Source organism: Nestor notabilis, unplaced genomic scaffold (assembly GCF_000696875.1).
Source record: "Nestor notabilis isolate BGI_N333 unplaced genomic scaffold, ASM69687v1 scaffold20023, whole genome shotgun sequence".
In the NCBI taxonomy this organism is placed as follows: domain Eukaryota; kingdom Metazoa; phylum Chordata; class Aves; order Psittaciformes; family Psittacidae; genus Nestor; species Nestor notabilis.
Genome location: NW_009921801.1, coordinates 31,584 through 49,702, shown reverse-complemented (window position 1 = coordinate 49,702; position 18,119 = coordinate 31,584). Strand labels below are relative to the sequence as shown.

General features: G+C 47.7%; 1 protein-coding gene across 1 annotated transcript in view; it reads left to right on the top strand.

The window, feature by feature from the left end:
• The first annotated feature begins 201 nt into the window (after positions 1-201).
• Positions 202-18,119, top strand: part of LOC104403242 (discoidin domain-containing receptor 2-like) — a 32,750-nt gene continuing 14,832 nt past the window's right edge. The window contains exons 1-6 of the mRNA XM_010011310.1: positions 202-344; positions 4,497-4,599; positions 7,787-8,015; positions 11,510-11,657; positions 11,866-11,971; positions 14,585-14,771. Of these exons, the coding sequence (XP_010009612.1) occupies positions 281-344; positions 4,497-4,599; positions 7,787-8,015; positions 11,510-11,657; positions 11,866-11,971; positions 14,585-14,771 (837 nt within the window). The 5' untranslated portion in view covers positions 202-280. The remainder of the gene's footprint in view (positions 345-4,496; positions 4,600-7,786; positions 8,016-11,509; positions 11,658-11,865; positions 11,972-14,584; positions 14,772-18,119) is intronic.

Genomic DNA, 18,119 nt, shown 5'->3' with positions numbered 1-18,119 from the left:
GATAGCATAGGTAGCTGGGCAATCATTAGTTCTTCACTAAGCCTCTGTGAGGGGATGGCTCAGAGTAGGGTTGAGGTCAAAACACTCTTGACAAGGCGTGGAAGGTTGCCTGACCCGTCACGAGGCAAGGGCAATAGAGCCAGCCTGCAGCACAGAGGAGTCCTGTCTGTGGAGGACTCTCATCTTGTCTCTTTGCTTTGTCTTTCAGAGATGTAGATGGCAGCTGCTGTGTTCGAAGGACTCGCACCCATCTGACCCTGCACAGCCTGCGATTGCTACCATGATCTTCTGCGTGCTGCTGCTGGCCTCCCTGCCTGAGCCGGCAGGCGCCCAGGTCAACCCTGGTAGGGAGCTGCCAGGCTGGGAGAGGACTCTCCTCTCCCGCCTTTCATGTGCTCGTTCTCAACCTTTCTTTGCCTCTCATGGTGAATGTAATGTATGCATGTAATTATGATCACTAATGTAGTACCTGAATGTCCTCCCCTGGGCTCCTGTGCTGGAGTGGGACACCTCTCCTGTCAGTCCCAGGAGGGCTCAGGCACATGGATATACTCCATTCTCTGCCCACCCAGAGGGTCTGTGCTCTCTGCAGGCCTGTCCTGAGTTCTGGTTATCCCTTCATCACTGACCGTGTGGCCTGCAGAACAAACCTGGCTCTAGACTGGCTCAGAGATGCTGTGGAAAGCAAATTGCCAGTTAGCAAAGCGCAAGCCACAGCACTCTTGGCCAGCAAGAGGGATTCTCGAGAGAGAAGTGTGGAAAGAAAGGTAGAAAACCCTACCTGGCACAAAGCTAGAGTGGAGACAAGGATATGAGCCTGTGAGTCCCTGTGGAAGGCCTGACCTCTTATGCTACAGCACTTGGCAAGTTGAAATCACGATGGAGATGAGTAAGGTAATGGTCTGCAATATACTGCAAAAATCCCCATAATGAGGTGGTTCGAGCTGGAGACAGTCTGTGAAATACATGAGTGTAATCCTTTTCCAGCTTGGCTGAAGGTGTGGTGAGGCAGCAGTGCTACCCTGAGGGCCTTCCTTTGCTCTGCTGGGTCTGGCTCTCTTTGTTTGTAGGCCTTTTAACTGTGGCTCTGACCCTGCTCTGGCCTCTGGATCTGTGCCGAGGTTTGAGGTTGTGCTGCAACCAGCCAGAAGTGAAGCAAGGCCTGTGAGGGGCTCAGCAGGGTCTGTGCTCCCCTGTTACACAGCTCTTCCCTGCACTGTACACTCCACACAGTCCAACTTTGAACTGGGTTACCATCTCCTTTTGATGGTTAAAACCCAGTGGAAGAAGAGGGAAGACAGCAGCCAGAGGGTCAGTCACCTGCAGATTCCTTCTGGCGGTGGAACTACAGAAGTTGGTACAGCCAAAGGTGCAGGAATAGCTCCCCCCCCACACCAGATCCTGGGGGGTGGATGGGATCTGAGCACAGGGCTGTGGTCCCACACTTCCACAGTCATCTTTTTCCACCAAGGAAGCAGCATGTAGCTTTACTCACACTTGCCTCTCCCTGTGACTTCCTCAAGCAGCTCTGCTTGCTCAGCCCTCTCTGCACCAAGGGGCTGTGTGTGCCCTGTTGTTCCCAGCCCAACTCCAGCACACCTTATGGCCTGGCTGATGCTCCTTGGCTGTGATGCCCAGCTGTGATTATCTTGACCTCCTGCTCTGCTCCAGGAGTGCTCTGAAGCACCTTCTGCATTGCCTTCTACACCAAAGAGGCTGCTTTGTGGGTGATTTCAGACCTGTGTAGGAAGGATTCTGTGGAGTCCCTTTGCTAGCATCAGTTGTTTGACCTCACTAACAGGCGTGAGCTGCAACACTTCTCTGAGCCTCAGTGTAGCCTTTCTGCATGGCAGGTGAGTGTGTTCCTCAGTGCATAGTAGAGGGTCAGGGATATCTGAGCAGCAGTCCTGGTGGCACCTAAACAGAACCCAAGGGTGGTTTTGGGTGGGAAGATGTGCATCTTGGTGAAAGCCTCGTGCAGCTTGTTTTGGTGAGAGCCACAGCCGCCTGCAGAGTGCATCCCTCCATGCCAGGGACGCTCTGGCTTCCATCTGCCAGCCCTGGGTCTGAGGACAAATGAGTTTTGTTAAGGATTGCTATAAGCCCTGGTCCCCCAGAGTCCTTCTCACCTAGCCAGCTCTCCGTCTGGCATTGCTGTATGGTGTGCACTTGACCTTTAAATAATGTGTGACCAGACAGGACTCCCACTGCAGAAACACATAAACCCCTTTCTGCTTTCAGACAACTCCACCCTTTTGGATGATCTTCAGATATTTACCCATAGTTCAGCAACTAGAAGTATACTGGCTTCCCAGCAATAGATCAGATTGTACTGGTGGGACAGGGAAGAGTGAAGACAGTGGAGGCTAGTTTGGTTACTAAAATTACCTCGGTGTCCGAGCAGGATTAGAGCTCTCAGCCTGCACAGTCATCATGCTTGATCCCAGCCAGGTAGCAGTTGCTTCCCAGTGAATTCTTCTGTAAACAGGCCTCTTAAGAAACCTCAGGTATATGAATGAATGCTCTGGGTGAGACCAGAGGCCCATCCAGCCTGGTGTCATGATTCCAGCAGGGTCCCCATCCCTGCTGGCTTGGGAAGGATGCACAGATGGGCAAGCACACAGCAGTGCTCTACCCATGTGTGCTCTGGCTTCCTGCACTCTGCTGGATAGGAGCTTTCTGAGCTACCCCTTGGGTGTTTGCTTGTGGCAGTGTGTGTGGGGGTGATTTTTGTACCTTGGGTACCTTTGGCATTCAGAGCTCTCAGGCGATGAAGGATGCGTATGTTGGTTTTGAACTCTGCTACCTGATCTCTTGATGCCTCCTGCCTCTGGTATTTTTAGAGACAGTGAGTAATTGTTTATGATATAAATATCTTTGTCATGCTTCACTTCAGTATTCTCTTTTGTAACGATGAGCCTGCTGATCTTTCCTTACCTCATCTGTGCTGCCTTCTCTGCCTTTTGATGGGAGAAGGAAGGAGTGAGTGCTCTGTTCTGTATCTGACTGGCATCTGACCATGAATACAGCTGGTGGTGTAATCGTGTCTTCTAGTTTGTTTTGTCTGTATTTCCATAATTTGATTTTTCTTCTGTATTAAATAACCTGGTGGTATCAGCAGACACTGTCACCTCACCATCCATCTCCTTTACAAGATGATTTAAGAATATGAAGAACATCACACATTCACTGAGACTGTGCCTGACAATGCAAACATTTCTACACTGAAATATGTCAGGCAGTTATATGGCCTGTGGTGGGTTTGATGCTTCTGTCCTTTCTTGTAGCCTCTGAGCCTGGAGAACAGCTTGGTCCAGGCTTGGTGCAAGGGAGTCAGTCCTGAGGTAGAGGAATGAGGAGCACACCCAAGGCAGTGTCCTGGCTGGGGACAGGCAGTGAGGATGCAGCAACACGTGTGCCATGGAGTGACTGAAGCTTGTGTGGCTCTTGCCTGTGTCCCCGCAGACAGGGGCTGTTGTGGGGCTGCTATGAGGACATAGACCAAAAATCTGTGAAAAGTCCATTTCCTTCTTTCCTGGACGTGCCATTGAGTGTGTTTTGGTCTTTTAGTTGTTTCATGATTTAATCCCATATAACTTTCTTTTTAATCTGCTGTTGATGTCAGTCCGACAAAAATATCTCACTTGTCTGGTTTGAATCCTGAGCCTTAATGAACACATTAAGTTTCTGAGTTCTCTGAAACATCTTTAATATTCCAAGACATGTTTAAAAACTTGTGTCAGGGGAGAGAATTTGGCCAGCTTGGATCTCTGAGCTCCATCTGCACTGGCTTTGGTGTATTGAGCTGGATGGAACTTGTAGAGGTCCGTGGCTTGAGCCAGTTGTGTGTGTACTTCCTCGAGGCACCAAGTCTGAGCGTGTTCTCATGTCTGGAGAGATATGCCTGCTCCATTTGAGGCTGGGAACAGCCTGGGATGGAGCAGTGTGGATGGCCAGAGCTTGTGCTCAAATGTAAGCTCCAACCTGCAGTGACACAACAGAGCAGATGTTTCCATAAGCTGCTCTAGTCATCTATAATAAAAGCAGTTTTATTTCTCACTTGTAACCAGCCTGATGAAGATGATAATTGCTCCTATTTGAATGCAAGTCAAGCATGAAGTTTGTTCCAGAAGAAGAAGAAAAAACTTTTTAACAAATGATTCCTTTTTATGTCTCATTATTGATAGCTTTTCATTGTAAAATAGGTCCACACAACCGGTAACATAGTATGGCTTTGGATTTCCTGTTCTTAAAGTGTTTCTCTGTAAAGCTTTTGCCTTGCCAGGACTCTGCTGAATGATGCTGTGAGTGCATTTCATTACTTATAATTTCAGTTTATAGTAATTATAGAGTACTTCATCCTTTTTATTTGCATTCTCCATTTTATCATTCCCATGTTTATTCCCTAGGCATGATAGTCTTTTAATTAAACTTGTCTGGTGATTTAGAAGGAATTGGAACTGATCTTTTGGCCTTGCTTGTGTTCCCATTTTCAGCTATATGCCGTTACCCTTTGGGTATGCACGAAGGGACGATACGAGATGAAGACATCACAGCTTCCAGCCAGTGGTATGATTCCACAGGGCCCCAGTATGCACGGTGGGTTCATCTCCAGCAAAAATGTAATCACTTTTTCTTCTAGATATCCAGGATGTGGTTGAGGAAGAAGTTCCCTCACCCTTAAAGAAACCTCTTTGCTTAGCTTGTTCACTGCTTCCATGTTAAATCTAATTAGAGCATTGTGAAAGACCAGGAGGCAATGGTCACGGTCTCAAGCTGTGATACAGGAAATCCTGATTCATTATTAAGGGGGGGAAATCTGGATTTGTCTGTATAAAGCAGCACACCATAGCTTTGGTTTTAGCTCTGCTGTGAGAAACTGGACTAGAGACTTCCAGAGGTTGCTTCCGACCCCCATCCTGTGAATAAATCTCTAATGGATTGTGACTTACAGATCAGCTCGGGACAGTGCCCCTGGGATTCTTGTAGAGAGCTTTAAACTAAATAATAGGAAATCATTTACAAGGATGAACTTTTCCACAGCATCCTATTGGGGAAATGGGCTGTGTCTACTTTGACTCAAAAACCTGGGAACTGCAGAGTTAAGGAATTGTTCTAAAGCAGCTGAAGGATTTTGTTTCAGTGTCAAGCAGCACTATGGTGTGCCATAAGCTTGGCTTTTCTTTTCTTGTTATCATTGTGTTTCTCTCAAAGCCACTCACTGATGATTTACAGAATACTTATAAGTTACCTTGGAATTGTTTATAATGATGGTATCAAACATTCCTATGGCTTTGGTGCAAGTCAGATACGAATACAGAATCCCAGACCGGTTTGGGTTGCAAAAGAGCTTAAAGCTCCTCCAGCCCCACCCCGTGCCCCGGGCAGGGACACCTTCCACTAGAGCAGGTTGCTCCAAGCCCCTGTGTCCAACCTGGCCTTGAACACTGCCAGGGATGGGGCAGCCACAGCTTCTCTGGGCACCCTGTGCCAGCACCTCAGCACCCTCCCAGGGAAGAGCTTCTGCCTCAGAGCTCATCTCAATCTCCCCTCTGGCAGGTTCAAGCCATTGCCCTTGTCCTGTCCCTACAAGGCCCTTGTCCAAAGCCCCTCTCCAGGTTTCTTGTAGCCCCTTCAGGCACTGAAGCTGCTCTAAGGTCTCCCCTTCAAGAGCCTTCTCTTCTCCAGCTGCCCCAGCCCAGCTCTCTCAGCCTGGCTCCAGAGCAGAGCTGCTCCAGCCCTCTCAGCAGCTCCGTGGCCTCCTCTGGCCTCGCTCCAACAGCTCCACATCCCTCTTGTGCTGTTGCCCCAGAGCTGAATGCAGATTAATTTCAGGTTAATTATGGTACTTTCATCTTTATGGTGAATTTGGGCAGTCAAAATCATAAAATTCTCCTAGTGCTTGATTTATTTTTTTTTTTTTTTGGTTAGTCTATGGTAGAGCAAAGATGCCAAATGTGTCGTGTGTTTTAGTGGAGTTTGAACACGCCTGTGGGTCTGAAAGCTGGGAGACTCACTTTGTTCTCCGAGGGATGGCTTATCTGCAGTTTGCAAATACTTCAGGCATCACTTACCATCTGTTATCATCGTCTCTTTGCCAGGGCAGCTGGATGTCCACAGGGTGAAGACATGAAGGCATCCTCTAGCTGACCTCATTTTGTTAGAGGTCATAGTTGTCCTATGCAGATGTCTGTCCCTGTCACTTCACAGTCACCCTGCTTGCCTTCCTTACAACTTCATTTACTTGCCACTTCACTGTAAGAAGTTCTGGCACAAACAGCTGAGACAAAAATCTTCTCCAGCCTTTGCCTTGACCTTCAGTGTCTCTTCTGGGTACTGCATTCCTTGATGCACGGGGCTTGGCACTCACTGATCACATCCATTAGACAACTGTCCAAAAGACAAGGACACTTCAAGGTCTTCCTGTTTGCTGGGAAATGCTTTTTGCTAGAAAGCCCATAGGGTCTTTTCATGTCTGGATACATTTCTCATATTTAGAACTCTCACCACCTCGTGGTTTGCATGGGGAGCCTGCAGACACCCAGGGAAGGCAGCATGGCTCCTTCACAGGTTCTGCTGATGGCGGTAGCCATCCCCAAGGATAAAAGCCTTGATCTTTGCAGCTGGTGCCACAATGTTCAATTTGGGTGCAGAGACCTTCATACTGTACCCCCAGCAGTGTTCTGCACAAGCAGGTCTGAAGGAAACGTGGAAGATATGTTGAGATGACCTAGAATAATTTGTAGATGGGCAGAGCTTTTCTTTCTGTAATGTCCCCCTGACCTGGTCAGGCAGTGCTGGCTACTTGGAATGCATCTGGTGAAGTGCTCCATGTGCAGCCACAAAGTAGGGACATCTGTTCACAACACTTGGAGCCACACTTACGAGCTTTTTGTCTGCCTTGCTGAGTCATTCTGCAGGGACAGCAAAAGATTTGGCACTTCGCTGGTAAAAGCATCCACCATGGCAAGTAGCATGGGGGAAATAGGGAGGGGAGAGCTCCAGGTGCAAGCTGCCCGCAGTACAGCCCAGGAGACACAGGTCCAGAGAGCATGCAGGGTAATGCAACCAGAGCTCCAGGGTGACATGACATGGGGCAATGATTTAAACTGAAAGACAGCAGGTTTACATTGGGTATTAGGAGGAAGTGGTTTCTGATGAGGATGGTGAGACAGTGGCACAGGTTGCTCAGAGAAGCTGTGGCTGCCCCATCCCTGGCAGTGTTCAAGGCCAGGTTGGACACAGGGGCTTGGAGCAACCTGCTCTAGTGGAAGATGTCCCTGCCCGTCGCAGGGGGTTGGGACTGGAGGAGCTTTAAGGTCCCTTCCAACACAGACCAGGCTGGGATTCTGTATTCTTAGGATAGCTCCTTTTTGTGTGTGTTCGAGCTCTAGAAGGTGGCCAAGCAGAGGTTCAGGTCTTACTGTGTGGGGTTTAGGTGAAGCAAGTACACTTTACCAGTGAGGTGCTAAAAAGCATGTGGTATGCAATTACCTACAGAGTAGCACAGTTGTTTCTGATCAACATGAAAGTATGTGTCTGGGGAAGGAGTGTCTTCTGACAGGTAATTAAAGATGTCTTAAACTGACGTAGTTGTTCTGAACAGGGCAAAACCAGCTACAGGACTCTCAATTTACCATCACCCTGAAGGGGGGAGAGGTATTTGGTAGCCAGCTGTTAGGTCTTTCTTGCTGATTTGGTTTCCTTCTCCCAATTCCCCAAGTTTCAAGGTGTTTTCCTCAGTTCCTTTAAGTGAAACTTCTTGTGCGTGTACTTTTCCCCTCAGGTTACAAAGGGAAGAGGGGGATGGAGCCTGGTGCCCAGCTGGCTTGCTGCAACCAGAAGATGTCCAGTTCCTCCAAATCGACCTGCACAAGCTGTTTTTCATCACCTTGGTTGGCACTCAGGGACGGCATGCCCATGCCACAGGCAAGGAGTTTGCCCGCGCTTACCGCATTGACTACAGCCGCAACGGCGAGCGCTGGGTCTCCTGGAAGGACCGTCAGGGCAGGAAGGTGAGTGTGGAGGAACATCCTCTAGGTGCTGCTTTGTGCACGATACTGTGTCCTGACTCTTCTCTGTCAGGCATTCAGCGTCCTCTGCCTTAGTCCTGTGTTTGCTGTGGTGTTGGACTGTTCCTCTCCTGACTTGATCCCCTAAATCCCAGCCATCGCTGTGACTGAAAGCTGTGACTCTTCACTCTTTCTGTCCATGTTAAAACATCAGGTGAATGTCCCTTTCCCAGCCAGACAATCGCTCCTAAATTGGAAGCTGCAAAGCAGATGGCTGCTTTATAGTTAAAAGGGAGGGGATGGCAGGGAATGGGGATGAGTTTCTGGATATCTGATAACAGAGCTCAATATAGGGAGCAATGAGGAGGAAGGAGTTTAGAAGGTAGGAAATGTGCTGAGCACACACTCAAAGAGGCTTCCCAGCTCACCACAGTTGTCTCCTGCTGTCTCCATACCTGAGTCTGAAGACCTAAGCCAGACTGGAAAGGTACTGGGTGATGTTTTCTTGTCCTTGGGGTGCTTTATAAGTCACAGTGGTGTCTGTGTTCAGTATTAGGTAATAGGTTCTAGCTTGTTAATGAATTATTTGTTCACTCAGACCTTTGATCAGCCATTTGACCATTACCATTATCTTGCCCATCCCTCACATTTTGGTGTGTTTGCAGGATGGGAGGGGAGGTTTAAACTCCATGGGGCTAATTATTCCTCTTTGTCACTTTCTTAGGTGAAGTCTGTCTGCATGTTGAGTTACACCAGAATTCGATAGGTTACACTGTCCACAAGCAGCTCTTTGTCTCCCACCCTGCTCCTGTGCAGAGCAGGGTTCTGGGACACTCAGGACTGTGTTAGTGTCAGATGTTACATTTAGTACAGGTCAGTTTTTGCAAGATTTCCCTCTTAAGCCATAATAAGGTAATTCAGCTGTGTATGATGCTGTAATTTGAGCCATCCTCTATTGCCCAAGTCCACATATATTCTATCTGTGTGTGTACCTGTTCCCCATTGCATGAGACCAAAAAGCTTTCCCTCTTGGTATCCTTAGAGAAAATGCTTCTGCTCCTCTGCTCCTGCTGTTCTGGACATACACAATGAGTGCACTTCCTGCCATTTCAGCTCCTCTGGAAAATTACTTTCCAAAAAACATGTTGTTCAGGGCATGTCCCCAGTAAGGGGTATATTCCATTAGGGAATCCATATTTCAGCAGCGCTGCTGTCTGGTCAAATAATTAGGTAAAAATATCCTGTAAAATCATTCAGACCTTGGAATGAGGTGCAAGATCCAGATCTACTTATCTGTGTGCATTAGGAAGACCTCTTCCAGTGCTGCAGTTGATGCCAAATCACTGCTATTTCAGTGTGTGACTCTATGAACCTATCTTGGCATGTGTCTGTCCAAGGAGATCACACAAATGGTTGCAGCCAAACAAAGCAAATCCACCCCTTCCCTGTGCTGCTAGCTTTCAACATGTAGCATATACTGCTTCTCACCAGGAACATCATCTCCAGCTTTAATTTGCTCAGTAAAGGCAAAAAGTCAATTTGTTGTCCCCTTGTCTTTGACATCAATTAAGGATGGTCCTCTCATTGGCAGTAACCTTGCATGACACAGCAGTGTAAGTCCTGGTCCTTCATCAGCTTCTGTTACCAGCCACCAACAGTTACTTGTCAGCAGCACCTCTTCATTCTTGATGCTGGGAACACTGGCATCAGTAGTGGTGGGGCTGGAAGCTGGTGCTGAGTTTGTTCCAGACGCAGCTGATTTATTTTGACGTTTTTGGCTCTGAGAAACTTATGCTCAGTAGCAGCAACCCCACCTTGTGGAGGTGCTGCACAAAGGGCATCTTCTCTTTTGCTTCGCTCAGAGATGTCTGGACAGGACAGGCAAAAATGTCAGCTCTTCCACTGTGGAGCTGGTGCAAAGGTACTTGTTCCTGAAGAGGATGCCTTTCTTCTTGCTCTGTCCAGCTGTGTCCATCTAGGGTTGACATACAGAATCATAGTCTGATAGAATGGTTTGTGTTGGAAGGGACCTGAAAACTCATCCAGTTCCAACCCCCTGCCACAGACAGGGACATCTGCCCCTCAGAGATTCCCTGACAAATTATCAATTCCAGAGGATCTGTCCAACTTCTGTGATGAAAAGGTGGGATATTCTGCCATATGCTGTCTCCTCTTGGGTTTTGTTTCATATCAGGAAGGTTTTGTGGAGCCAGCCTGGGTGGCTCCCGAGTCTCCTGTCTTAGCCCCTCTGACAGCTGAAAGTGTTAATCACTATACTTGGTTTCTGAAGACAAGAGTTACTTATATGTCCCTATTTCATTGCAAGAAGTCGTGGGTGTTTCTCCTGGGAAGAGAGATGTTCACAGGCTGCAGATGAAAAGCCTATTGAGCTGCAGAGGATGAGGAAGCAAGCTTACTGCTTGGCTTTCCTTCTGTTTCCTTCGCTCACCTCCTGGGACTGTGCACCTTTGCAGAGCTGTCCAACCAGCTACAGCCAACAAAGCCATCCTGGTGCAGCCCAGTAGACCACCAGATGTGGCTGGCTCTTCAGGGCAATGCAGTCTTCTGAGTGGTTTCTCTGTGATACAGTAAGGTCTTTCACTTCTCCCCAGATGCTCCAGCCACACTCACTCCCTGCTGCCATGAAGGGGAAGCCACCTTTCTGCTCCCTTGTTGGCCTCCTGTGCATAAACAATTGCAATCTATGTGGTCTTGTGAGTAACCTCAGCCTCTGATTCACCCTTCACACCAGTAGTATCTTTGAACAGGAGCTCTCACACTTGTAATTCACAGTTTTGATACCAAAAGTGTTTTTATTTTGTTTCCATAGGTCCAAGTCCTCTAAAAGAAATCCCTTTAGGCACTTTGTGTGCACTGCTGGTGGTTTGGCAGCTTCAGCTCTTTCCGCACACTGACTGTCCAAACAAATAGTAGACTGTTCCCAGAACTATGGTGAAGCTGAGGGAAGGGGAGGGTGGAAGTTGCTGCCATGTCAGACTGCACCTCAGCAGGATGGGCTGACTGTAGCCATGCTGAACACAAGACATCTGCTGTGCGGCTGATTGCACCTTCATTCCCAAACAGAGCAGCACCTCTGGAAGGTTATTGGCTTATAGAGAAAGGACATCAGGATCCTCCACCAGGTATCTAGTGATGAGGGCAAGTGCTCAGTTTCCTGGTGTTAGCACGTACATGGACACTCACTTGAAGAAAGAGAGGTTACGTACTAGTAACTGGAGCTCTCTGCAATGTCTAGTCTACGTGTACATTCATCTCTCACCTACCTTCCTCCTTGGCAGTGGACAGGAGGTGAAATGGTAGCACCCTTCAGCCTGTAAGCCATATACCAGGTAGGAGGAGGGGAGCAGTAGCAGGTAACCCCCTGCAGATACTGCATGGCGAAGCTCCCCAGGCTCAGTAATGGGGTACAAGTGCACCACTGTCCAGGTGAACAGCACAATGGGGAGCAGTTGCTGGTAAGGATCTCTCTTCTCCAGGTGATCCAAGGCAACATCGACACTTACGACGTGGTCTTGAAAGATCTTCGGCCTCCCATCATTGCACGTTTTATCCGGGTGATTCCTGTGACAGAGATGCCAATGACTGTCTGCATGAGGGTGGAGCTCTATGGCTGTGTCTGGTATGGTAAGTACCAATTTCCATGCCTGGCACTGGAAAGTAGTCCTTGCACAATGCTCACTGGGACTCGCCTGTGTCCCACGTATGCAGAGGGAATCCCAGGCCCACGGAACTGCTTCTGTTGGTCCACATCATGAGTAAAAGGATCATATGGACAGAGGTGATGGAAGGCTGCTGCTGCTGTATTTCTGAGGTATATGGCCTTCTTTTTTAGATGGTTTGGCATCCTATAGCATCCCTGAAGGAGGGACAATAGCGGCTCCTGGCTCCCCCATCGTTTATCTGAATGACTCGACCTATGATGGCTACCAGGAGCGCAGGTGGGAGACGTCGTCCTGTTCTCTCGGTCACTGTGCAAGTTACCTCTTCTTTCCTACTTACCTATCACTAGTATCTTGCATCCCAAATACTTCTTTGGGACCTCCAGAGCTGCAAGCTAGCCTACTGGTTCTCCAAAGCATCGTGCCTTTGTTATTCAGGGCCTTTGGCACATTCTTAGTTGCTCTTTTAAAGGAGGGCACGATCTCAGGATGCATCAGATTAATTTCCCCCAGATCACAAAGGCTGGCAGGAAAGAAATAATGGTTTTGGTTATTGGAAGTTGTTGCTTCTCTTTTAAAGAGAATGGCCTTGTGCAGCTAAGGGCTGTCTTTGTCCATAGCTTCCATCTTTACGTGATGTGATGATACAGTCCCGATGTGTCCAGTTGCCTTAAAGCCCTTGTCGCTCTTGGTCTCTGATTGTGACCGTGTTCATTGCACTGATTTCTTTGTTGGTTCAGGGATAGCCTTAAGCTGCCGTTGATACTGCTGTGCATAAGGTGCTGCTACTCTTCTGTTGCCCTGGATTGGAGTGGGAGAGCTGACTGGACCTTCTACCTGTGCAGTCCCAGTGTCCCTGGAGCAGATGGAGGTCCTTCCCCTCTTCATTACCTTTGTTGCTTCTGCAGTTTGATATCCAAAATGCACTCTCTAGCAGGCTGCATCTTAAACTGTTGCAGGAGGTCTCCAGGGTAAACTGGGCACCTGAGAAAGTGTGCAGTGCCTGAGCTCTAGGTCTGCACTTGACACCTGTGAGCTTCTGGACAGACTGGGAGATGTTGGGTTTGAAAACAAAGCTCTGATGGACTTGAAACAACTTGGAAAACTTCATCATTCCCTGTGAGAAGCTCTGGGTCAGCAGAGGCACCACTGGCAATGTGGTGTGAGAGGAAGGTGGCTGATTACTCACTCACTGTAAAGAATTCTGGGGTATGATGCTTTTCCAATTTGGAGTCAAAAAGTGCCTGGATTTTGAGAGCTCATTACAAGGTCTGTTAATTTTTCATGTCACTGGCATTAGATAGGGTGGCATCTATTGACATTCTGAGGTGTCTCTGGTTTACCCAGTAGTTGATTCTCAAGGAAGGAGAGTTCATTAAGAGTCTGTATCTGAAATGTTAAATAACTGGCTGAGATTTCAGGCATTCAGTATAACCACTTTCTTTGCTATAAATAGAGATTTGAGTGTGTTTCAATGGCTTGAAACCTGACAGACTGGGGTATGGGTATTCCCTTGAGGTAGCAGATCCCTTTCTGTGCAGGAATGTGCTTAACTGATCTGACAGTGCCTCTTCAGGGACCTGGTGCCATCCACTGACTTAAGGTGCTTTTATTATATCTCCTGTTCAGTTGTCAATAACTTCCTGAAATACTTTACTGTTGCCTAAAGAATTTTTATGCTTAGAGGTGATTTTTCTAAGCTTACCTGTGTTCTATCATGCTGGAGGTTAAAATAACAGGGTACATTCCTTGTCCTTTTAGGATGTTGCAAGGTCCTGAGTGACAATGTCTTTGTTTTAATATCTGATGCTTTTAGATATTAGTAGGGATTGGATATTTCAAAACAGAGGGTTTTATACGCAGGAAGATGTAGGTATTGTTCTTTGCTGTCCAACACTAACTGAGGAAGCTGGTCTGCTGCGGAATGTCAGGGAGCTACAGATGTGCTAAGCAAGGACTCTTCCAAACTACTTTGCCTTCAAGTCCAACCAGCCTGGAAGCAGGAGATGCCTCTTCCAGCTTAAATCTTGTTTTGGAGTTCAAAGGCATGCATACCTGTGCAGATCCTACTGACAGGAGGCTCACCTGGAGTGGGCTTGCAGAGCTTCAGTGCCGGTAGCAGCAGCCCTGCTTACAGACTGCCTGGAGGCAGCTGACTCTGAAACAGGTCCAGGGAGCAAGTTCAGCACTAACACAGCTGAAGTGTCTGTGCTTTCCCTGCTGTAGGATGAGGGATGTGGCAGGGATGGCTCCCAGGTGGGTCAGGAGGGAACCACAGCTGGCAGCTGGATGCTGGAAAACTGTATAGTGAGCTCTGCAGTCTCAGATAGGAAGTGCAGTGAGGCAGGGTCCTGGGCAAAGAGTCTGAGTTGATAACATGGCTCTTCCTGCACAAGGAGCAATTCCAGAGCTGATCCCAGTTAGAACTGGCTGTGGTTGGGTGAGCTGCCCATGGTCTCCCTGCTCTTTCCTGCTTTTCTGTGCCTGCCTGCAAAACTTTCCCCACTGGTTCCCCCAGGATGGGATGGAGCAGTTCCTCCCATGCAGTTCCATGGTGAAATGCTGCAATTAAAGCTCTGTTTGGAGAGTGTACAGTATCATTTTCTGTAGCCTGTTTTTATTGTCAAGAGACTTTGCTCATAGCTTGGCTTTGCTGTCAGTGCTTGAGATCAATGCAAAAACTTCTGCCTTTCCTAAGCAGGGAAAGATTTTAACAGCCCAGCCTGAACAAGATAAAGGAGGTGTTGCATAAGGACAGGGAATGCCTTATCCAAGATGGATTAAGAGCAGATACACTTAAGTTTTCCTGGTACCAGGTGAAGGACCCATGTTCTTTCGCATCTGAGCTCTCCTGGCTGGAGTCCTGCCTAACTCTTGGTTCTTTCTTGGCAGGCACTTGTACGGCGGCCTGGGCCAGCTCACGGACGGGGTGCTGGGCCTGGATGACTTCACACAGAGCCACCAGTACCGTGTGTGGCCGGGCTATGACTACGTGGGCTGGAAGAATGAGAGCTTCAGCACGGGCTATGTTGAAATGGAGTTCCAGTTTGACCGGCCACGGAACTTCACCTCCATGAAGGTAGTCACTGTGGTCCCTCTCCAACAGCCTGGGGCAAGCTTTGGGTTTGGGTGCTTCCACATTGCCACTTGCGGGTCCTCTTCCCAAAGCAGGAGGATACAAGGTGCCTGGCAGCAGAGTTTGAGTAGGAGATGTCCCAGGTTCACCAGTGTAGAAGGGTGAAGCAGGAAAGCACTTGCCTCTCCAGGGATCAAACACTCTCCTGTTGGCATTTGGCTTAAAGGGATAAAAAGCAGACACCTGAAGCAGTGCTTAGGCAGCTGAGATGGAATTAGGGTGTAGGCTACCTACTGTCCAGGGGCTGCCTGACCCTTGAGGTAAAGGAATGTGGTTGTGTTTCCATTTGACCAAAAATGTCTCTGGATGCCTCAGTCTGTGCTTGTGCTGTGGGAAATGACTTAAACACACAGGAAAAGAATGAGCTGAACTTTGGAGGCTGTAGTAAACAGCAGAGTCTTTTAAAAAGGATTGGTGGCTTTTCTTGTAGAGATTTCAAATGAAGGAGAACCCACCACATCCTTAAGTAAATTGTTTTGGTGGTTACTTACCCTGGTTTTATTTTGTCTATTTTTAACTTGCAACCATTGGCTCTCCGCCTGCTTTCACTGGCCAAAATAAGAGTCCTGCCTTCTCAGACACTTCCCTGCCTCTGCACTGAGATTAAACCACTACCTTAATCTTTGCTTCAGTAAACTAAGCTGGCTGAACTTGCCAATCCCTTCCCTGTGAGATCCAAGGTCATTTTTGTAGCTCTCTTCCAATCCTTCCTTTCTTTGCCAGTACTCTTTTGGAGGTGTAGAAACTGGAACTGGATGCAGGCTTGCCATCAAACTGGATAAAGGAATGGTACTAGTTTCCTGCTTTTAGATGATTCTTCTCTATTTGTGAACCTTGTGATCATATTAGTCCTCCTTAGCCAATGGACAGGGATCCAGTGTGCATTGAGGCTTTGGTATCATGCTGAAAGTCAGTTTAAATTATTGGTGTCCAGCGTAAAAGTGCAGCGTAGAAAGCATCACTTACAGTTTGTTCCCGAATTTAATACTGTGAAATAAGTCAGTCCTGAAAACTTCAGATTATTTTAGGAATCTTTGATTTATTTTTTGCCCCCCATTGAATTTATTTTATTGCTGTGGATTCTGCTGTCTCTGATCATTGAAAATGGTAATGAATCCCAGCCTGGTTTGTGTTGGAAGAGACCTTAAAGCTCTTCCAGCTCCAACCCCTGCCACGGGCAGGGACACCTTCCACTAGAGCAGGTTGCTCCAAGCCCCTGTGTCCAACCTGGCCTTGAACACTGCCAGGGATGGGGCAGCCACAGCTTCTCTGGGCACCGTGTGCCAGCACCTCAGCACCCTCACAGGGAAGAGCTTCTGCCTTATATCTAACCTGAACTTCCCCTGATTAAACTTAAACCTTGAGCTAGGAATACATTCCTGTTGGAAAAACACCTAGAGAAGAATTTGTGCCTTAAAACTTTTAAGACTTAGTTGACAATTTTAAATCAAATTAATATAACTCGTGAGTTCATACTCTGGTAACTGGAGTTGGATGTTACGAAGAAATTAAATGCCTTACAAAAGTCTATCATGTAAACACAGCCATCCTCATCAAACACATCAGCTCATAAGAACAGCTACTACATTAGTATTTGATTAGAAAGCTGTATTATTAGCATAAACTATTCTTCATTACCTATTGAACGTTGCCTTTTTTGGCTTTGAATGTATTTTGTATGGGTTACATGGTTTGTAAGGACTTTTTTGTCTCTTCATACCTGTTAGCTCTATCCCAGTCCTCTGAACTTCCCCAGGGTCCAAGAAAGCATTACAAGTAAATGTCAGTAAATATTGCAGCTGCTTTGAAAATTACTTAGGCTTGCCTATTATAAAATTGAACTTCTGTAGGTGGTGGTTGGAATAGAAAGTGTCTCTGTATCAGTCCAAGACATGAACATATCCAGCTCCTGTCCAAATATGGCACAAATTCTATATTGCAGGCGTCAGGCTTTCCTGCCTTGTTATGGATGACTATTTCTCCCTATTGAATAACGTTGTCTGAGATTCATCTGTTCCTAATTACATGCAAATACCCTTCTTTTGTCTTTTTCCTGCTCATCAGGCCTGCTGTCCTCATTACTGTTCACTGCTATTCACTGCAGGACCTCGCAGAGGCCAAGCAATTAATGGGGTTCAAAGCTGCACTGAGTTTGGAAGCTGTTGTTGTCACTGTTGCTAATACCCCACAGTCATTAGGAAATAATTCCTAGAGTTGCTGGGGAGGATCAGGCCACCATGGCTATGAAATGGAGTAGACTGAGGGGGACTTAAGACTAAGGATCACATTATTCCTTCCTTTCCTGGTCACTGGACACAAGTGCCAAAAAACTGGAGTCCAGAAAATCAGGACTGGCTGGCAGAACTGAGAGAGCTGAGCTGGTTCAGTGTGGAGAAGAGAAGGCTCCTTAAGGGGAGACCTTAAGAGCAGCTCCGGTGCCTAAAGGGGCTCCAGGAAACCTGGAGAGGGGCTTTGGGCAAGGGATGTAGGGACAGGACAAGGGCAATGGCTTTAACCTGCCAGAGGGGAGATTGAGATGAGCTCTGAGGCAGAAGCTCTTCCCTGGGAGGGTGCTGAGGCGCTGGCACAGGGTGCCCAGAGAAGCTGTGGCTGCCCCATCCCTGGCAGTGTTCAAGGCCAGGTTGGACACAGGGGCTTGGAGCAACCTGCTCTAGTGGAAGGTGTCCCTGGCTGTGGCAGGGGGTTGGAACTGAATGAGCTTTAAGGTCCCTTCCAACCCAGACTACTTTGTGATTCTGCCTTTGTTTGAAAAGGGCCAGATTTGCTTTGTATACAGACAGTGAAACAGCATAAAGGATCCTTACAAGCATTGTCCCTCTTTGCCCAGTCTGCTTCCTTGGAAGTGTTGGACACCCTGGAAAGTGCCAGGAGTTTGGTGTTGATGGGTCTCCAATGCCACAACACAGGAAGAGGGAGATGTCACTTTTATGCTGGAGCCTCTTGATGCAGGTGCAGTCCAAGAGCAGGAAGGGAGAAAGTTACTGCTGGCTCCTGGGAGGGTAAAATAAACCTCCCAGGTATGAAGGTGTGAGGTCAGCCTGAAGGCAGTTTGTGAACTGCTTAGTATGAAAGTGAACTGTGTTGAGCTGTAACTTGGGGGTGAGAGTTATGTGCCTTGGTTTTAGGCAGATGTTAGCTTGGCAGAATAGTGATGGCAGCTTAAATTCCAGTGTTGCTATTGCAGTAGGGACAACCTGATGATGAGCCACCAGGAGAGGCTAATGGATGCAGGCTTGTGTGATGGTTATCTTAAAACATAGACCCTCAGTT